At 47.7% G+C, this 15,881-nt stretch overlaps 1 protein-coding gene across 9 annotated transcripts in view; it reads right to left on the bottom strand.

Moving 5' to 3' along the window:
* samd11 (sterile alpha motif domain containing 11) overlaps positions 1–15,881 on the bottom strand; it is a 77,975-nt gene that overhangs the window by 9,158 nt on the left and 52,936 nt on the right. For all 9 annotated transcript variants that reach the window (XM_047330657.1, XM_047330658.1, XM_047330656.1 and 6 more), the window contains 3 exons: positions 10,374–10,466; positions 6,982–7,146; positions 839–992 (listed from right to left, as the gene is read on the bottom strand). In XM_047330657.1, coding sequence (XP_047186613.1) covers positions 839–992; positions 6,982–7,146; positions 10,374–10,466 — 412 coding nt within the window. The remainder of the gene's footprint in view (positions 1–838; positions 993–6,981; positions 7,147–10,373; positions 10,467–15,881) is intronic.

Raw genomic sequence — 15,881 nt, 5'->3', positions numbered from 1 at the left:
CTGGACACGAACGCACAAATTAGCAGACATATTCACACAAACAAACCCAAATTCAATCCGCATAGATGAGCATGCATGCAGACGGCCCGCTAGAAAAATGGAACAAACAAACACAAACGAACAGGCGGCCCCCCATCCGCGCCTAAGCACGCACACACATGCACAATATATACACCCCCACAGACTACCAGAGCTGCACCACACAGCGCCTGGCCGTTCTGCTTCCTGCTTATATCCCCACCCCTACCCCCGCCACCCCCTCTCTCTGTCTCTCACTGTCTCACACACACACACTCATACACACACACTCACACACACAGACCCTCCCCCCCCTGCTGCCGCACCGCCGGCCCATTATCGATCCCCCGCCTCTCCCCGCGCCACATAAATAATCGACAAGCAATTACCCGCCCACTCCCGCTGCCCCCGGCTTTGTTTGGGAGGCGCAGGGGCCAGAGCTGGGGGGAGAGAGGAGGGAGGAAGAGCCGGGGATGCAGGCGTGCAGCTCCACAGTGGTTATTGGATCCTTAGTGTAGCCATGTATGTGGAGATATACACACACACATACGCACGTGCACTGAAAAAGCCAAAATGAGATCAGATCTTGGGCTAGGAATGGGTGGACGAACGGAAAGAGAAGTGCAGAGGTGTGATGCGAGTGGGCCTTGGTGATTGTGTGTGTGTGTGATTGGAGATGTGGGTGTTGGGCTTTATTAATGATTAATAACTCTGGTATGGCAAGCGGAGCATGGTTGCAGTTTTAATAGCCACCTATGGCGGGGGCCGACACTGACATTTGGATGTCAAGCAAGCGTGTGTGTTTGCATCTGTTTCATACCTGTCGGTGTAATGTGCGTCCCGGTGCTGCGGCAGACCCTGCTTGCGTCTCTGGCTGGATGAGGAGGAGCTGCCCGCTGAGGGCAGGTGAGCTTCTAAGGCCACTGGATTCCTCACCGCCGCAGCCAGAGCCTCCTGACGAGCTCGTAGCATGTCTGAGTAAGTGAAGGGGGCAAAATAAAGAATAGCATAGTGGAGGGAGAGCGATGGGAAGATAAGAGTCGACAAGACAAAGATGATGAAGGATTAATAGTTGGGTCAAGGAGGAAAGACAAGGAGTCAGTGGGGAAAAGAGCAAAGGGGAGGGAAGAGAGATGGGAGGGGATAAAAACAAATTAGCATCCAACTCCTCATGTCTACACGTAGATAATAACAAAACTTAGTTTTGTGAGGAAGATTTTCTCTAGAACATCCAAACGACTAAATATTTCACTTGCTGCTAGTTGATGGCTTCTGCAGATTAGCTGTAAATGTAAACATTACAGATTTTTTGGCCAAAGCAGCAGATGAAGATGAAGCATAATTTAAATGGCTGCGTATTGTCCTGAAGTGATGGATGTGAGGGTTTAATGAGCAGAGAGACAATAAAAACACCAATAAGTTATTTTAAGAACCCCACCCGGCTCATCCTACGTTAATACTGAAAATGATTGTGATGCATTTTCTAATCCCCATGTTATACCCAAATATGTGTACAGATACACACACACACACACACACACACACACACACACACACACACACACACTGAACACTTAACAACACTGCTGAGGTGTATGAAGTTAACACGTTGCGGTCAAGTTTGGGAATATACGCTGGTCACTTTCAAGCAAATGTGATAAACTACAAAAACAATGAAAAATTATATTGTGTGTGATAATGTTTTCAAAAACAAATAATGGTGAATAATGAGTAACAATGGTGTCCTTTTTGTTCGATCGAAATGGGCAAAAAAGCGACTTAACACCTCAGGTGCAGCACATTTGGAAACACCCCAACCTTTGCCACCATCATCACACCAATGTCCCTCAATCTCAGCCTGCCCTCTTCTCTCAAACTTCTGCCCTCTACCACTCGCGTCATTCCATTCCCTTCTCTCCTCTCTCTCGCGCGCAGTCACCTCGCTTCTCTCTCTTGCCCTCGTAGGAGAAGGAGACACCAGGAGACATGGCTTCTAATGAGAGAAAAATCCATCCTGCTCTCTCTCTCTGCCTCAATCTATCTACACCCCCCCCCCCCCCCCCCCCCCTTTTTAATTAGACAGATCCCTCGGGAGCTCGGGGCCATTTCCGCCGCCGGTGCGGGTGTGATGTGTGTCTGCGTGATTTAGGTGCTTGCGTATGCGTGCCTGACTGTGTGTTTCTGTGTGTGCTGAAGCAGCTGAGCGGGCGCCGGGGTGGGGGGGTGAAGCGACAGATATTAATGCGGCCTAGCTCCGGTGTATCGATCTGTTTGCTGCGCCGGGGCCGCAGGGGACTTGGCTGGCGGCAGACAAGGGTGTTTGTGTGTGTGTGTGTGTGGGAGGGAGGGGAAGGGGGGAGAGATAAGGGAAGGATCAGAGGGAACTAGAGACCAAGAGTGCACATACAGTACACGTGCACGTGCGCGCGCGCACACACACACACACACACACACACACACACACACACACACACACACACACACACACACACACACACACACACACACACACACACACACACACACACACACACACACACACACACACACACACACAGTCTGTTGTGCACTTGCATACATGGCGTCGGGGTGACAGGGTGGAGAAGTTGACCTCCAAGAGTTTACTGTGGTCACAATCCCATCTCACCAATTATTTTGTGTGTCTGGTTCTGTTAAAATGGCCCTCCTGTGATTTACTGTTGCACTTCCATAAAAAGTCTGGCGACTTCCAAGAGACAAAATTCTAAAAAGAACGGTCAATCAATGCTGCAGAGCCCGAGATATTCTGACTTTATCGCAGCCAAAATATGACGCGAGGAATAAACTGGGACTTTTGGCATCAGACTTTAGAAAAGGGTCAAGCTCCAACAACACTGGATCCTACACTTCCCAAAAGTGCCCAGTAAATAACATGCCTTTCAAACTCCATGCACACAGTAACACAGTTATGCTGGGTTAAAAATTTCTGTCTCCCAAACTGAGATTACTTGAGTAATTTTCTTAGACATTGCTCCTTTCACACCCTTCAACTCTTTTTCCAGACTGGGCAACATGAGACTAAAATCGACTTGTTTCCACAGGCTGAGAAGTACAAATTAACTTGACCAGAGCTTTACCCAGGAATTTAAAACAATTCTGAGGTCCAGAGTCCAAAAACATCAGCAGCACCCAACTTCAGCCACAAACCCAAAACATTTTTTAAATTATAAAATGTTGCAAATTACACTGTAAAAATCTATATGCTGTTTATTGTCTTTTTTACACAGCTAGGTAGGATAATGTGTTTTATTTATTTAGATTGTACCAAATCAACGATATTTAGTCAATAAAACATGCGGCTTGAAGACCAAAGATGAGTCGATGGTAGCTACAGCTGAGTTTCATGTGTAAAATAGTTGGAGTGCTGACAATGCAAGCTGTATGACACTGTAGAAATGTCTTTATTTAGATAGTTTCTCTGTCCAGTATGTCTTCTGGTTCACCTCTTATTCCATTCTCTTTTTATCAAGTGTCCATGTTTGTAAAGCTTCACTTTGACACAGGTCCCATGTTTTGTTCCCTCCCTCTCCCCTTTTCTGTCCAATTCTCTTTCATCGTGTGAACTGACAGAAGCAGGGTAACCTGGGGCTCCACCCTGGAGTGTGTATGTGTGTGTACAGAGTTGTGCAAGAAACTTAGAAATTCCCCCTCTAACAATAGTGTTGCAGCTGCAGAAACACAAGGGGAGAGTCCCTCTGTCTGCAAATTAACAGTCCTAACTGAGGAAACACACACACACACACACACACACTGACACACATCAGTTCCCTTGCTAGAGTTATTTTGGGAGGTCCCAGTTTACCACTCGCACCCATCCCGCTTATCCCTCCATTGTGCCATCCCATTTTCTCCCTGCCATCATTCCTGGAGTTGGGCCTAAATCCCCTCGGTTAAGCCGGGTTTTCCTCGGCGTGAGAATGCGGAGGAGCGCTGCATGCGCTCATGCAGCCTGGCTGGCCTTGTGATGGATTTGGTGGACTGACAGGTGCACAAAAGCCGACATCCATCAGCTGAGGCGCACCGTGCACCAGAAAATTGAGTATCTTCTCATGAAGAAGTATTCAACCAGTATCATTGGCTTAGCAAGCAGTAAATTTGTTGCATGTTCGTCACACTGACCGTGTTTGACTTTTTATACTTTGACCAATCACATGCTGGAGTTTTCCAGCTCTTTGGGATGATAACGCAGAGATGTTGTGTACAGCTTCATGTTTCAACTCAGACTAAACTGCAGGAGACAAAACAGAAGAACGCCTCTTCCATCCCACCCCTCCCTACACTTTCATCTGGATCTCTACCCCCACCTTTCTCTTTCTTTTCTCTCTCCTTTCATCATATGAAGAGGGAGGGAAAGCCCTCCTGGCCATTTCTACAACCCTGCTACCCCTCCACCTCAACCTCCAATTTCAGCCCCTCCTCCCCTTCCAAACTCTTCTTTTGCCCATCAGGTCCACAGAGAGCCTCTTAAACAACACCTTGCGCACACACACGCGCACACGCACACGCACACACACACACACACACACACACACACACACACACACACACACACACACACAGACTCCTCACACCCGCCTCTTTACATCCACACACACTTTCATTTTCTGTGCCCTGCACTTCAAACACATGAAAGGATGCTCTGCGGGGACCGAGGCTAAAGGGAGAGTTGGAAGTGGGGGTAAGGAAAGCGGGAGGAGGAGGAGGAGGAGGGGGTATAAAAGCAATGCTTGAGAGGGAGATGTAAAGGAGAGATGGTGGGGGGGGGGCATGGTAGTGAGGGAGAAGGGGGTCACAGAGGCCCCATCGCAGACTAGGTCAATGTCAAGGGGCACTCGCTGAAGTGAGCCTCTCCATAGACAAAACAGCTGTCCCTCTGTGCCACCTCGTACACCGGTAATATCTGAGAGTGTCTGCGTCTTTGAGAAATTTGAGAATTTGCTGGTAGTGCAATAATAAGTTTTCAACATTAACTTGTAAACTGTCAGTGGTTAGATGGAGAAAGTTGCAGGGCGTGGAAGAAAAAGGAATATCAGCAGCACCGAAGGCTTGGCTCTTGGGGAGCGTCGGTAAAGCCTGTGATGCCCACGGCTCATCATCCGCTTAGAGGATCTGACACGCACTAACGGAGCAGTGTACGCAGACACACACACACGTTGATTTATTGTGAAGTTGTGCTTTAAATTAAATCTGTATTTAAGAGTGTGACCTAAGCATCATTAATAAATTATAAACTTGTGTTTTATTTCTTTTTCTTGATTCCTCATTATTAATTCTTCCTTCATCTCTTCTCCTCCCTAATTTCCTTTGACCATTTCACGACTCAGATCTTCTTCTTTTTTATAAATTCCAATTTGTAGTGTCTTTTTATCTCCGTCTCTTCTTCTCCTGCGCACAGAAATCAGTTTAAATGCAGTTTAAAAGAAGAATCCGCGAGTGCAGAATAAAGGATAGTGTGGAAACTATCAAACGATTTGGAATGTGGAAGTGAAGAAAGGGAGCAGAGTATGTCTGTGTTGCGCCAGAGCGTCTGCTTCATACCAGCAAGGCTTCTGGGAAAGGAAGCCAGTGATCAGACTGCACCCTGGGCCATAAAACTCCCACAATGCACTGCATCTCGCCTCTAAGTCTTCTAAGACACGGGGAAAAGGCAATTAAAGCATTTATAGGCTTCGCCCCCTAGATTTGCAGCCAGCAATTAAAAATCATTACTAATCAAATAAAAATAAAAGTAGCTCAAACTACAATTCAGCCGGGGCATCGATTGGATTTATGCTACTGTGAAAGAGCTCATAAAGGCTCGTAGGATTTTATGCTACATTCTTTACAAAAATGTGGGAAAAGGGTTAATATTTAATGGCAGGCAGAGTGAAATGAGTGTAAAGCCAACTTATTAAACCCAAGCAAGGCAACTTTTCTCATTTTCTTTTCTTCCCAATCAAACTACAAATCTCTCAAGCTAAAACCAGTAAATTTGATGTCCGTAGAAATTGAGAGAAATCGGCACACACTGGTGGTTTCCAGAGTGTTTGGAGATTTAGAGCCCTGGCAGGCGGCCAATGAGGGCTTCCGGATCAATTGTGGCGTTGATGCATGTGAATGCCTTGTGGGTGTTAACAACAGAGAGCCATGGTGGTCAGAAATCACACCGAGTGACACTTTGACACTGGGTGGGCAAGCACCGCGAATAGAAATGTCAGCCGTCTCCATGGCAGTGTGGCACACCTTAACATGGTACCCTGAACACAGTGCGACTCTCTGGGGTTACAAAGGAGCGCGGCATCCTGGTGACTCTGTGACAGGTGATAGAAGATGTGGGGGGGGGGCGTTGTATAGAAACTGGTGAAGTGCTTCCAAAGAAAACTATTTTAGTTTGAAATAATCTCAAGTTACTTGAAAACACAGGAAGAGAAAAAAACTAAAGGAAAAGTACCTCTCGATCTTTCATGAGTCAGTTCTTACTGGTAGAGTCGGAGATGCAATTCAGAATTTAAAAACCAACTGTGCCCTGGGGTATATATATACTGTAAGGTAACAAGAGGACTGTGTGCACTGCAATTGTTTGAAAGCCAACATAAGCTGCTTTCAGACAATCACTCAAGTCCGGATATTTTCCTGAAATTCTTTCTGGAGGAGCTGTACAGTACGTGAGAACGTTACATGTCCGCAAATGTTGCTCCAGACATTTGCCTGAACTTTTCCTGCCAGCCCTCTCATGAAAATGTCCCGAAAAATGTGTGATAATGTGTGATAATACAGCAGGAATACAGTGTGTGAGAATACAGCAGGAAAATATGCAGATAGATTCACTGGAATATTTACCGGACATTTTCCAGAGTTTATGTTTGAAAACAGCTGTGATGACTGATGATGATGATGATGATGAGTCCCCCCCCCTACACACAAACACAGAGCCCATGGACTGACCGTGACCATGCAGTCCCATGCTGCTTGCCAGCTGGTAGAGGCGTTGCTGCTGCTCCTCAAAGGACCCTTGCTCACTGAGCGCTGACATCATGCGCCTGTAGTGCTCCTCAGGGCTCATGTGGCCGTGGCTGCCGCCTGCCTCCACGACCGGACTCTGGGAGTTTTCTGAAGAGAGGAGGGAGAGATATGCTTATATCATGACCACTAATTGACTGTCAGTCTCAGACTCAACAAGAGAGGAATACGAACTCAAAACTCCAGGCTCTAAAACTCTATTAGTCTATTAACTTGCCGTTAATCTGACGCTGTACTCTGACCCATCTTTAGATATTAATAATTATTTTGCATATTCATCCGAGGCCACATTCATCTTCGTGTCAGTCGTTATTGGGAGGAATCTGCCTCAAGCACATGCTCGAATTTACTTTGCAGCTTAAAACCACTTGTGTCTCCAAGTAGCAGCCAGAGGTCACTGATTTTGAAAATTTGTAGTTAAAAAAAAAACACATTTCAGGGCATCACTAAACTGAACACAGAGCACTGATGTTGACCGGCCTGGAAAAGTGTCTATACCAGTGTCTTTACCAAACACCAGAAATTCATCTGATTAATATGAAGGTAAGGGATTTTTTTTCTTTCGGTATCACTTTTTAACGTCATACGAAGTAAGGATAAAAATCATATGTTGAGCAGCCCTACAAAAACGTCCCAAAACACAATCAGAACACATTGCCGCTGTGATGATCACTGTATTGTACTCCTTGACACATAGCCTGCCTCAAATATCAGCCGGAAGACATGGGTACACAGATCATTTATTAACAAGTGGGGACGGATGGACTGGAAGCCTCTTCGGATGAAGCTATACACATACAGGCATGCATTGTTAATGGACTGAGCCTGACCCGAGCCTGAACTCACCATTTCTCTGACAGAAAGTGCAGCAGTATCCATGCTAAGAGTGGCAAAGGGCGAAAGCTTATAAGAAGTGTTGTTTTGCTATATTGCATTTTGACTATCTAATGAAGAAAACAACAACAACAAAAACAACAAGAACCACTCAGCTTCTATCACTGGGTGTGTATTCGGGGGTGCATTGCTTTTTTTCAGTTTTTTAAGGTGTTGTGAAGATGATGTGGTGTATGATATCTATCTTGCTGTCAGTCCCCACACTTAATCTCTCTCGCTGACCCCCCGCCCCCTCCTCTCTCTCTCTCTCTCTCTCTCTGTCAATAGTAACATGATCTAAGGTAAGGGTGGTGGGGGATATGGGGAGGTGGTTAGGGAGTTAGAAGAGGGAGAGAGAGGAGGAGGAGGAGGAGGAGGAGGAGGCGGCGGAGGGAGACGCAGAGGAAAGCAGGGGTTATTTTTACCACCCTCCTTCTTATTGAAACCTGAGCCTGGCCCCAGGCAGGCGAGCAGGAGTGGCGCTGAGGAGCGGAGGTGGGGGAGGAAGCGAGCACGCAAGCATCTCTGTCTCCACCGCCGCCAAGCTCCAGCTAATCCACCCAAGGTCCTTGGGTGTATGTGTATGCGTGTGTGCGTTTGTGGGTGTGTGTGTGTGCGTGCAACTAGTCGGTGCCTGTCTGAAGTTCTTTTGCTCTCTAAACACAGCAGGGGACTGCCGACTTTTTCAACTGAAAGAAGAGCGTCATAAATTACGTTGATGCATCCAATCTCTCCAGCTCCATCCACACGCCATCCTCTGAGTCTCTCTCAACCGGTTTCTCCACCTGCACTAGTCATTAGCCGATAGCGCCTGTCGCAAAAGTTGGAGGCAAAAAGATGTAACATGCATTGATTTCACCCTAACAGGAAGACCTCAAGGTTACGATACGGGATCAGCAGGGTTTGGAAATGACGTAAAGACACACACTCACACACAAACAAAGTCTCTGTCTCTCGTATGCAAATATACAGCAAAGAACAGTACATTTAAGGCAAATACAGGGGTTGTTGCCTTAAATACGCACAACAACACACAAAGTCAGGAGAAAAACACACAAGCTCCATTTGCCTTAAAAGCCTGAGTATATAAACACACACACACACACACACACAATAAAATGCATGCATCTTTCAGGAGCTGGGTTGTGTCTACGTAAAACCATAATGGCCGGGAATGAGAGCTTCTCTTCACAGTGAAAGGGGCTGCAGGCGGCAGGGCTGCTGTCGGTCAAAGGTCACCCAGAGGGCAAAAGTCAACACGCGGTTCATGTTGAGCCTCCACACAGCTCAATCTTACCTCCACATGCACTTATGTAAATATGCACACCGATCTATTTTTTTCCCACAATGCATCATAAAATAACAATTTACTAATAGTTCAAATAACCAGAGCTATTTGTGCCATTTATGTGCGTGTGCGCTGCTGACTGGCTGACACGAGGCCTTGGTGTGTGTGTGTGTGTGTGTGTGTGCGCATTTTGTTCGTGTGTCTGCAGATGGATGTGCGGTGAGCCACCCTTGGTTTGGCCTGCTGTATAATGCATCCGTCAGGAAGTCTTTCTCAGCAGCCCAGAGGGACAGGCCTGGTGGCCGTGCCGGCTCCACACCATGGGCCCGGTTTCACACCACACAACGGAGATATGAATAATAGAGGACGGTGACCGGATTCCAGAGCTACACAGGGGCATCGTCTTGCCATGGTCCGTCATAGAGAGCTAATTAAAAAAGCACAATCATATGTTTGGGATAGGAATCAGCAACGAGACTGATACCATCTTACCTAAATGGCATACTATCTAAGTTATTATATTATTCGGATATAATATTACTATATGTGCCGTATTTAGAGGAAAGCGGACATGACAGCTACCCATGCTCGGTTTTCCTGTTAACGGCCGAGTTCACCCAAATCACTGTTTTCATTGGGACGGCGTCTGGGGTAGAAAATAGTTCTAGAGTAAACCGTTCAGAGGGGAGGTCTGTATAGCAGCACATTAAAACATGTCTTCATGATTTCATACCATTATTGGTCAAGTGAGCAAGTACTCTCCTTTGTCATTTGTGTGGCTTCCTCTATCACGTGTGTATGCAGATTCAGCTGTGTGACGCAGAGGAATGGGTTTATTGAGAGATGACGTGAGAAAAAAGTGAGCCTGTGTTTCTGCAAGAGTATAACACTGTGTGTGTGTGTGTGTGTGTGTGTGTGTGTGTGTGTGTGTGTGTGTGTGTGTGTGTGTGTGTGTGTGTGTGTGTGTGTGTGTGTCCCACCATTACACTCACCACCAGCAGCTCAATCAATACCACTGCATGTGTCTCTCTCCTCACTCTGCAGCTTCCGTCCTTTCACTTTCTATACAACACTTGTTCACCCGTTTCCTCTTAGATAATGCGTGTCCAAGCACATCTGTTGCCCCACCACACACAAAAATGCTGCACGGTCTTACCTTTGGGGGATACGCTACGTGACTTCTTGTTGTCAGAGGGACACTCGCTGCTGCTGTTGGGAGAGAAGCTTCTCCGCTTGCCTAGGAGGGCATCTGTAAACACATGCACAAGGAGAGAAAGCGCAGTCAGTGAAAAGGCCAAAGTAAAGGCTCGATATTGCCGCCCTGCTCGGTGTCTACCTGCATACATGGCGGCTGCTTTGGAAATGCAGAGCGAGAGAAGTGAAAAGAAGTCAAGGGGGGGGGGGGGGGGGGGGGGTGGGGGGGGGGGGGTGACAGGTGGAGAGTAAGAGAGAGAAACGGAGCGAGTGAAGCAAGCCACAGGCGTCTGGAGATGTGCCTGTTCTGTCAGAGATGAGAGGGGGCCCGCACCGCTGTGGATGACAGATCTGCCCAGCTCATTCACGTGTGTTTGTCTGCTGGAAGGAGGGCGGAGGGCTCGGTCTCTCTGTCTCCTCCGATGTCTCTCTCCGACAGTTTGTCCTCAAGTGTTATCACTGCTCTCTCGCTCTCTCTCTCTCTTTCCAGATGTTGGAACAAAAGCCTCTGACTGAACGAAAGTGCACTAGAGCCTCTCAGCTGCTTGAGAAATTCCTCTCTGCTCACATTATGTCTATATTATGTGTTTATTTTTAGTTTTTCTACCTCCACATCAGTCGCCCCTCACCCCCACCTTGTTGCAGTTCTCCCCTCATAAACACACCTCTGAGCTTCTCTCCTGCTTCCTCCTCTCCACTCCTCTAGGTGTGCTTGAGCCTTCCCTCCATCAGGAGTTCTCTCTCACCTCCCATTAACACCCTCCTTCTTTTCATCCTCCTCCTCCTCCTCATCCTCCTCCTCGTCCTCCTCCCTGTTCTCCCCTGCCTCTTACCCTGCCACCAAAGAGGAGCATCTAGTGTACAATTACAGCACCCCCTTACTGCCTCCTCCTCCTCCTCCCCCTCCTCCTCTCCTCCCCTCTCATCCCACTCTTCCTTCCTGCCCCGTCGCCTCACATCCACCCCCCTCAAACACACCTCAAATCAATACGGGCCTAATCAGAGAGGGAGGGGATCCAGACGCAAAACGCACACAGCGCCGGCAGGAAGGAAAAATCAGTGTGTCATTGCTGTCTCGCTCGCTCTCTCTCTCATGCACCTCTATTTTATTTCTCCTCCAACTCTTGTTCTTTCTCTAAACCGACAGCCAAACCATGGCAGCAACTGCTTCCTCTCTTTCTCTTTTTTCTCACTTTCTCTCACTTCCCTGTGCACATTTTTAGGGATGGGGGTGTGGGGGAATAGTGTCTGTCTTTTTAAACAAAGCAATTTTTCATCTTTTGCACAGCATGTGTAAATAGTGCAGAGAAAACAGGGGAGGGACAACTAACAACATTTGGCAATTTCCATCACTTGTCTACTCCGGATATTGTTGCTGTAGCGACAGGAGGGCCATCATCAACGGAGAGGGGGGAAGCTTGAGGGAAGTCTGACCTTTGACCCTTAACCTATCAACTAACCTAAGTCCTTTATTCTCTATAACAATACACAGGTAGACAGGGAGGGGAAGGAGACAGAGAGAGATTCAGACTCAGGACTCTGAGGATTACTTTTTGTTGTGCTGCCGAAAGGAGCCCTGGTGTTGATGAGAGGGTGAGTGAGCAAATGAGAAAGGGAGAGAAAGGGAGAGGGAGGAGGTTCACTAATGATCCAGTGTTTGATGTTGCCTCTCAGGTCCTGAGGAAATACACTCCCTGTACCACCCTAAAGAGACAGTGGAAGCAGGGGGGGGCGTTAATTGACAAGAGTGCACGCACGCACGCACGCACGCACACAAACACTGGATGTATTTCACAATTTCTGCTCCTTCTGTCTTCTCCGTTTCCTCTCATTTTAAAATCATGTTTCGTGCCTTTCTTTTACTGGTCAAAAGAAAAAAACACTAAAGCTCTCCATCTGTATCATATTGGTGGAATATTAACGGAGACATAGAGAGAGAGAGCACCCATCAATTAAACCCCTTCTTCTACCCAACACACACACACACACACACACGCACACTCACACGCACACACACACGCTTACATCCACACCCAGAGCCTCTCATGATCAAACACACACTTGAGTCGTCTCTTGAGCCGACCTCACTCAAGACACTCCGTCTCCTGAGCAAGTGCCCGAGGGCCAGAGATTTGAGGGCGGAAAGCTTTTAAAGCCAATTAAATGGGGCTTCTTAGAGCACCGGCGCTCCCTTTTAATGCCGAATCCTGAGCTCTGCTAGCGTCTATACGCTAACCCTTTTACTCCCACTAACACCGCTTGCAGTCAAGTTTTCCACCCGGGGCCATTCCTTATCACCTGCTTGTTAATATCACGGAGGAATTAGCGGCTATGGAGTTTTCCTCTGGCTCCGAAAGCTGTGATTTTTTTAATTGTCAACAATTACGCACAAATAGCATTAGCTGCTAAGATTCTCGGTTTGTTTATGGTAATTAAACAGACCGGGCTAACTTTTTTTTAATAAGTTGGCCTAAACACAACATGTTCTAGCCTCTGCCACAGTTTCCCCTTGCTCGTTGTTCTGCATCTCATTACTGGTTCCTCCCACCAAAAGAAAGAGAGGGATGAGAACAGAGGGACAGAAAGAGGGACCAGCGGGGCCTAAACCGCTTCTCTTTCATATGGCACCACCAGGGCGAACCATCCGCAGGGGAGCATTCCTCCTTCTCCCTGACTCTCAGATTTCCTCTCCTCCTTCAAACTTGAGTCCTCCTCCTCTCCTCTCTCCATCCCATGGAGCGCAGTGACAGCTCAGACAGCCAGACTCCTTAATTCCTCTCTTACTCCGTTAATCTGTCATCTTTATCAGGCACGGGAGGAGGGGGGGCTATGCGAAGAAGGGGGGGGGGGGGGGGGTGACAGGCGGGGATGTGGGGTGAGCCGCCAGCCACAGCCCCCCGATCAATCTCCACATTACAGCTGACAGAATGGTGCTAATAACTTATTGATCACTCCTCCGTGCGCCGGGGCCTCCGCCGGCCCTGAAAGCCCTGCCATTGATTGGCTTACGGGCCGATGCAGCTGGGAGGGGGAGGGGAGGGAGGGCGAGGGAGGGTGACGGAGACGGGGAGGGAGGCGCTTCTGCTCATGCTGAGGGGAGGATGCACCACGGCCAACGTGTGCAAATGTACACACACAGCAACACTGCTCCTGTTTGCCTTGTTCTGTCTTCACAACAGGAAGTGAGAAATTGAACGGAGGAGGAGCGAGAGGAACACCACCGAAATGTGTCTGACCTTAAAGTGAAAATCTGACATTGTCATTTAAATAAATATCCCATTTTTTGCATTGCAGTACTGCTATGTCACACGATAAAAAAGTAATTTTGTTGCGTTCTTTTTTCTGGTCACCTGGTACAAAGGTGGTGACATGGTATCCATCAGCAGTAACCATAGACTGTATATAAAAATGGACGTAGTCACCGGGTCTGGAAAATGAAGCCAAATTTGGAAGTTCCTGTATTCTCTGGAAGCATCAGCAGAGGGCGACTCACTCAGTAAACATTTTCCTGAGGAGTTTACGGTCTGGATCGCAAGTTTGTGTGGAAAACATACAAAAATTTTTCGATTGAAACTTTTACTTAGTTGGCCCCACAAGAGAGGAGAGCCTATCTATTTTCTCTAAATCCACATACACATACAGTTATGTATCTATACACTATAATCCCGGGAAGCCATTTTGTTATGGTAATGCAATTCCAGCCCAATTGACCTGTGGGACATTTTAGGATATTTTAAAGTACACATCTCATTGTACTTGTACATATGACAGAGCTAATATCATCAGAAATCCTGGAGGGTTTACTTTTGTAATAAATTGCCTTTTTTACGCTTATCATGTAATAACTGGCTGGTAATACTGAGAAGCAAACCTCACTCACATTCTCAAGTCTTGCACACACTCGCTAGGGTGCATATTCACACACAAGAAAGCATATAAAACTATGCATTTTAAATGAAAGACGTAAAGGTACACACACACACACACACACACAGCCTCAACCACAATCACACCAACAGGCTGTAACTGCCTCTGGGAGTCTGAGTGCAGCAAGCGGACGGGGAGGGAGAGAGAGAGAGAGAGAGAGAGAGAGAGAGAGAGAGAGAGAGAGAGAGAGAGAGAGAGAGAGAGAGAGAGAGAGAGAGAGAGAGTGGCAGTCCAAAAACACCTTATCTGCCTGTTTGAGTCTCCGGTCTGACCGCAGAGCCACAGTTTACAGTCTCCACAGGCAGCCAGACTCTCAGCGTCGGCGCCCCTGCCTTCCCACTCCTTCCCGCCCCACCGCCCTCCCTCCCTCCCCTCCGCCTCTTGTGGAGCCGCCGAATAGCCGGCAGCTGGAGAGTGAGAGAGCAAAGGGAGGAAGGGACGAATGGAGAGGAGAGGAGAAGGAGGGAGGCAGCCCGCCTGTCTATCCCTCAGATTTAATTAACGGCCCACTCCGGCACAGAGACGACCCGGCAAGACTGCTTCCCTTTCCTCCTGACCCACACACACACACGCACGCACGCACAAACGCACGCATTTACACACACACACACACACACACACTCACACTCACACACACACACACACACACACACACACACACACACACACACACACTCACACACACACGGGCGCACACACAGACAGGCGCACACACAGGCGCACACACGGGCGCACACAAACACGGAGCCATCCACCGCCGTAGCTGCCGTCTGCCCTCCCCTGATACCACCACCGCACTCATTCATCTTTCTTTCCTCTGCCTCTCTTTCCAAATGTTTCTTCCATCACTGCATCTCTCATCTCTCTCTTGCGAACTTTTCTTCTCTTTCCTCTCTCCGTTCTTTAACTGTCTGAATCCCCGTTTCTCAGATTCTTTCCATCTACGGCTCATTGTTAGATGTAAAACACTTTTGGGGGAAAAGTCAAATAGTTGAGTGGCAGAACAGAGTTCTCATCCATCGTTAAGTCAAATAATCCACTGCTCTAAAACCTCATCAATATGACACCCACCCATGTATTTGGACACAAATTTGAACCTGTGTTGATTTTGCGTGGGCACGCATCTATATAACTATGTGCTGTTTATGTGTAATTGCAGTGTTTGTGAATGTGTGTGTGTCTAATTTCACTGGCAGACAGAATTAGAGCCAGTGGCTGATCGGATTGGACTTGTTTACAGACACGGAGCGAGCCGCTTAGGTAGTCTGTTAAATCTCCCTTTAATGCTCCAACGGACAGATTTGGGGGTCCGGGACCCCCTCTGGCGTAGGCCACACTCTGTTCACCCCTTCCTCCATCACCACCCCCCACCCACCTCGTGTCTTTCTCCATTAAGACAACTACTCAGGGGTCTGATCTCCCCATCAAATTTAACAGATGATTAGACCAGTATTTGGGTGGATATCCATCCCAAACTAGCTCTAAGACAGTGGGTGTTGAACAGTCTAATACCCTGCACCTTCCACCCGCCCTGCCCGATATC

This window comes from Scophthalmus maximus, chromosome 3 (assembly GCF_022379125.1).
Source record: "Scophthalmus maximus strain ysfricsl-2021 chromosome 3, ASM2237912v1, whole genome shotgun sequence".
In the NCBI taxonomy this organism is placed as follows: Eukaryota; Metazoa; Chordata; class Actinopteri; order Pleuronectiformes; family Scophthalmidae; genus Scophthalmus; species Scophthalmus maximus.
This window is presented reverse-complemented; position numbering and strand designations above follow the sequence as displayed.